At 47.8% G+C, this 6,282-nt stretch overlaps 1 protein-coding gene across 1 annotated transcript in view; it reads right to left on the bottom strand.

Annotated features, from left to right (window-relative positions):
* Nucleotides 1-2,026: 2,026 nt before the first annotated feature.
* The window catches only part of LOC132464079 (methionine aminopeptidase 2-like), an 11,801-nt gene continuing 7,545 nt past the window's right edge, over nt 2,027-6,282 (bottom strand). Inside the window, exons 11-12 of the mRNA XM_060060254.1 lie at nt 3,671-3,783; nt 2,027-2,789 (exon numbers count right to left, since the gene is read on the bottom strand). Coding sequence (XP_059916237.1) covers nt 2,537-2,789; nt 3,671-3,783 — 366 coding nt within the window. The 3' untranslated portion in view covers nt 2,027-2,536. The remainder of the gene's footprint in view (nt 2,790-3,670; nt 3,784-6,282) is intronic.

The raw sequence follows: 6,282 nt of genomic DNA, 5'->3' as shown, positions 1-6,282 counted from the left end.
GAGCGATGGCTTGGACAGTGCGCCATTTCTGTTCTGTTTTATTACCACAAAACAAAAGTACATTCTTCCACAAGCCGTTCTGCTACAAGCACAATTTGGTTTACAGTTGTTTGTTTATGGTTTGAAAAGGTGGCACGGATTATCTAAATATGGACTTTGAATATATATATATATATTAAAGATTTATCCTGATCCATAAGTATCCAAACATGTCGGTTTGAATACATGTATTTATTCAGGTTATTTCAAGATCATTCCCTATATCCCAAACTGCCTAACTTCCTTCAATAAAGTTATGGCGATATGTTGCTTTTATTATTATTAAAGCTATTATTATTTTTCCAGAAGGAAGGTGATGTGTCTTAAGGCATCCGTTTCTCCGTGATCTATGAACCTCGAGTGCTGGCAAAGGCACAGACTAAATTATCCTTGTTGTGTTTTCACCTTTATTGGCCATAAATCATGAATGAATCAACTTCACAATGTTTCTACAGTCTGGTATCTCTCTCACCCTCTCTGATGGTGTGTGCGTGCGTGTGTGTGTGTGCGTGTGTGTGTGCGGTCGTGTTCGTGTCTGTGCACGTGCGCGCTTGTGTGTGTGTGTGTGCTTGTGCTCACGTGTGTGTTTGTCAGTGCGCACGCATGTTTGTGTGTGCACTTGTGAGTGTGGATGGGTGGGTGAGTCCTCGGGCTCATGTGCTTGTGTCTGTGTGTGCGGGCGTGCGTGCTTGTGTGCGCGAGAGCATGCGTGTGTGCGTGCGTGCGCTTGTGTGTGTTTGAGCCGGTGCATGCGTGTGTGTGTGTGAGTGTGTGTGTGTGTTCTGCTTGTCCTTGACATGAGGCGGGGACTGCGGGTTAGAACGAATAACTCCTGGAGGGAGCGTCAGGGTGCAAAAGGGAGAAATAAAAAGACATTAAAGAAATAAGTGCTCTTAATCCCAACACTTCTAGAGGCTGGGCTCCTGTCCAGCCTGCTGTCGCACAAGACCCCGACAGGCTAACCTTTGACCCCCGCTGTCCCGGGGTACCAGTGGTTGTCAACACATTTCATTGCTTTTTTGTTTCTGGACATACTTTTACAATTTAGCCATCACAGACATTTTTCTTATGCATGATCGCAGGGTCCTTCATTGATGCGCAGGAAGCCTCTCGCTCAAGGATGCCTGTACTGACTGTTGACATAGGGGTTTGAACCAACCACCGTCACATGGGACCTACCCACTGGACTGTCCTGTTATAGTGGGCTCATTGTCCCGTTGTTTAGTCGCCCAAAATGGCTGAATAGCTTCAGATCTGCACTTTATATCACCCTTTTTTGTGTGTGTGTGTGTGTGTGCGTGTTTTGGTGTGTGCTTGTGTGTTTGAGTGAGTGAGTGAGTGAGTGAGTGAGTGAGTGAGGGACACCTCTGCAGCTCCCTTATACCCTAAAATAAATATGCTGCCAAACCTGGCGGTGGAATCAAGCCGCCATATTTTAGCCAGGCCAAAGTTAAGAATAGTTTCCAGGTCGTCTCGACGGAATAGGGAAAACAGCCTGTGTGGAGACATGATGAATTCTTTCAAATATAACATCATCATCAGCATCAACATCATCATCATCATCTTCCTCCTCAGTGTCCTTGTCGCAGAGCACTCCCACGACTGAGAGTAAGGGCCCGCGTGAACATGTAAAGGACACAGAGGTAGTAAAGCCTACAGCGGCTAATGCAGTCTGAAATCACCAGAGACATTCCGTGATGATATTGCTGTGTCCTACATGAGGAGTTTGTGAGGAAAATTGATGGCAGTCGGGAAACCGCGCAATATGTGGGTCATTCTTCATCCAAAATGGTGTCTTTAATATTTCAAAGTGAGATTCTACTTAAGTCTATTGCTATCGTTGGCCTTTATGTATATATATTCAGATGCGGGGATAATAATGTGTTAAATACTGCCCTCTGTTGGCTGAAAGATAGAATTCATTCTAAATTGTATTGGATTTTTTCAGGTAGCATTGGATTTCACAGAATGAAATAATGAGATTGGATTTAAAATAAGATTCATACCGATTTATTACTTAGAAAACTGCATCAAATTAAAATAGAGCAAAGGAATTTAGTAATATAAATCGTTTCATAACATTTCTCCTCGGAATCCGCAATGGGCGCGCAACACTTGGGGAGGGCGTCGGCCAAGCCCTTATAGTATTTTTTGCATTAATCTTTGTATAGGTTTCGTTTGCATATCTTCTAAAAGCAGTACAGCAATGGATAACTAAGACAACAACGCTAAGCTTTGCTCTACGATATGTTCTCTTTCTAAATACTTGGCTTGATCCTTTGAAGAAAAACAAATACAAATAAATACAAGCAAACCACCGGAGCCGTTCTCTCGTTGTCCTAAATCTAAAACACGATCTAGAAAGATCTGCCGCGCAAGCGAGGAGCGATTCCAAAGGCTCACTGGGTAATCGTAATAATTGCATAATGTGTCGTGTGCCGTCGCCCTGGGCCCCCCCGGGGGGGGGGGTCCGGTTCCGGCCCCCCAGGGGGGGGGGTCAGTAGTCGTCCCCGCGGCTCACCACCTCCTTGGCGGTGGGCCGGAGGAGGATGGTGTGCTCGTACTGCGCCGTGTAGCTGCCCTTGGTGTCGCACAGCGGGGGGTAGGGGTCGATGATGCCCAGGTCGCACAGGTTCTTCAGCGCCATCAGGTACTTGCTCTCGCCGTGGCGGTCCAGCCACCGCCGGCAGAACGCCAGCGTGCCGAAGTTCTCGTTGATCACGTTCAGGAGATGCTTGGCCCTGGGGAGCCTGGAGGGACACACACACACACACGTACGTACGTACGTACGTACGAACGCAGGCACGCACACGCACACACACGCACGCACGCACGCACGCACGCACGCACGCACGCACGCACGCACGCACGCACGCACGCACGCACGCACGCACGCACACACACACAGGGGAGGCGTTGGAGAAGGAGTCGTTCAGAATGGGTGGAGGACTGGTAGATTCCTCCCCAATGGTTCTTCCTGTGTGGCTCTACTGATCTCAGTTGAGCCCCACAGGAGGACAATGTTTAAAAAGGTAACTGTGTGCACATCCCATCTTCTGGCTCTGTGTAGGACAAATCAAGTAATATTGAGTGAAAGAAATCTAATCTCCTCAGATTAAGCTCCGGTATTTAATAATAAAAAAATAGCAGCAACGTTATGACCCTATTGGGTCTTCTTTAGGCAAGTGGTGAGACCAATTTGATGAGGGGATATATATAGGTCATATGATCAGCTGACCCACAATGCGACCAATGTCAGCTGTGTTAACAAAGACTAAATGGCCTAACCACATAGGAGGACATCAGCTCAGCATGGCCTTCACACTGCCAGGGTGAGCGAGGGGCTCAACTCAATGCTCAGGATGTACGTATATTCAAGGAGATAAAAACATCCATCAAATGGTATCGTTTTATAGAAAAATATATATATATTGAAGTAATACGGGACGTGAATCTAAATAAATACGCTTAAGCGGAGCATTCCAATGATCAAAGAGTGTTGCGCAAAAGGAAATATATGATGAGAACACACAGTAGGCCACATCGACCTAAAAAAATAACGTTCTCAACGGACATCCCGCCTCAAACAGCGGGACGCCGGAGCTCAGAGGAGTAGGGCGTAGGGTCCCACCTGATGGGCACGTGCCCCACTTTGAAGTTCTTCATGTAGTGCGAGCACTCCATGTCATCGTGGACGGCTCCTCTGCCCGTGCTGCCGAAGGTCTCGATGGCGTACACTTCCCCCTCCTGGGGTCAGGGCGACACAGCAGGAGGAGAAGACGTTGAGGTTTCATTGTGTGATGATGTGTGAACTTTCAGCACATCCTAACAGTAGTCACGTTTCCGTCTAAAGGTGAAGCGAATCTTTAGAAAGTTCGCAAAAAAGAAATTTGAATTGGGTGCGTTTCCATCAAGTGGTTGGAGCGGAAAACGACACACTTTTTCGTTGATGAGAGCAAGGAAAAGCTCTTAACCTCTTCATCGTTCCCCCCGTATCTCTCATTCACATTGGCCATCTGTTCCATGGACGCATTTCAAGGATATATTTAAAGGATATACAAAAGCTTAAAAATATTGATATTGACGCTACGAGTTGGCGTCGGCATGGATGATGTTGTCAGTCTCGTGTGCTCGATGTACGTCACAGCTGTTTCGAAAGTGTGTTTCCATCTCCCATTTTGCACATTTACTCTCTTTCGCATAAGTCAAAAACCACCTCAAGAGACCGGAAAAACTTTTTGGGAATTTAGCAGGATTTTTATGCGAATTTTGTGTTTCCATCACCGTGTACTGATTCAATTCACGCACGGCGCCAGGATTCCAGTTGTGGATGGGCCAGACCAATTGTGGGTGGTCCTTAAATTAAAAACGTATCAATCGTTGTTTAACCTAATATAAATGACTGACTAATATACTGTTATATTATCTGTGCAAAATAGCTTGATGCTGTTTAAATATTTTGTTGCATTGTAAAACGTTTCGGTGCATGGGACGGACCTGTCCACATTTCAGAAGATTTGTATTTATTTTTTCAAGAAAAGTTTTGGGTGGGCCCGTTGAACAGTGGTTGGTCCCAGGTCCGTCAGGCCCACCCATAACGCCGTGCCTGATTCAATTCGTCAAAATTCGCACAAAAACAGGGGGATTGAAACACAGCTAGTGACATGAAGTTGCAACCCGCATATCCACGTGTCAGGACTACATTTTTTTATTTTACACAGTGGCAAAATTCTACATGTGCTATTTAATTTCCCGCAATCTGATAAAAGGCCTCTTCAAGCTAAAGTCCAACGCAAAAATCTTGTCCCAGTCCATCCCTGAGTTTCAATCATCTCTTGTTGTCCGTCCATCGTACAAGTTTTAAAACCGCGTTTCAGCCCAGCCTCTGCTGTTCCGACATTCATTAAACCTCGGGGGAACTTGAATGAGATCATGCCAGCGGAGGTCACCGAGAAGACACCGACAAAAGCAGAGGAGAACCCCCTGCCCGGCCGCGGGGTGACCTTTCCTCTCCTCCTCCGGGGGCCGGAGTGTAAATCGGACTCATAACTCAGACGCCGGGTGGAAGACGGCCGGACGCGGTCGCTGTGCAGTCCATTAATGACGCTCGCGTCTTTCTTGTCTCCTCGTCGCTTCCTACCCCCCCGACCCCTCCCCCTCGCCTCACTGGGAGGCCTATCTGTTACGCCTGGTTCATCAGCTGGGGGGGGGGGGTATCAGTGCATGGTTGTTGTGCATACGTCTCTGTGGTATTAGCTGATAACACTGCGACACTCTCTCTCTACACTGTGTGTGTCTCTCTCTCTCTCTCTCTCTCTCTCTCTCTCTCTCACTCTCTCTCTCTCTCTCTCTCTCTCTCTCTCTCTCTCTCTCTCTCTCTCTGTCTCTCTCTGCCTCTCTCTCTCTCTCTCTCTCTCTCTCTCCTCTCTCTCTCTCTCTCTCTCTCTCTCTCTCTCTCTCTCTCTCTCTCGTCTCTGTCTCTCTCTCTCTCTCTCTCTCTCTGTCTCTCTGTCTCTCTGTCTCTCTGTCTCTCGTCTCTCTCTCTCTCTCTCTCTCTCTCTCTCTCTCATCAGTCAGAGTGCTGGCAGCCACATGGCCCGCCCAGTTGCCACTCCAGACTAGACCCCCCCGACCACAATGGAGCAGTCAGGGCTCTGTTACGGCAACACACCTTGGCTTGTAGAAAACACAAAGCGAAGAGCTGCATCGTCAGCATGCCACCGAACCCCCCCCCCCCCCCCCCCCCCCCCCCACACACACACACTACCACCACACCCCCACACACACACACACCCACACCCCCACACACACAAACAATCATGCACACACATAAGCATGTGCATTCACACACACTGGCATTCACACAAACAAACACAAACAGAAATAAGCATGCACAGACACACACACACACACACACACACACACACACACATAAACCTGTAAACACACAACATAACAGACCGACATGCACACACATACCTGCACTCACACACACCATCACCCAACAAACTGCCCCGCACACACACACAGACACAGACACACAGACACACAGACACACAGACACACACACACACACACACACACACACACACACCACACACACACACACACCACACACACCACACACACACACACACACACACACACACACACCTGTGTGTGCCATCAGGTGAAAAGCTTGAGTCAGCAGTGTGCCAATTAAATTCCTCACTTCGTCCAAACAGTGTTGGCATCACAGCTGTG

The sequence above is a fragment of the Gadus macrocephalus genome, chromosome 9, assembly GCF_031168955.1.
Source record: "Gadus macrocephalus chromosome 9, ASM3116895v1".
Classification (NCBI taxonomy): Eukaryota; Metazoa; Chordata; class Actinopteri; order Gadiformes; family Gadidae; genus Gadus; species Gadus macrocephalus.
Note: the sequence above shows the minus strand (reverse complement) of the source record. Positions and strands in the feature narration are given on the sequence as shown.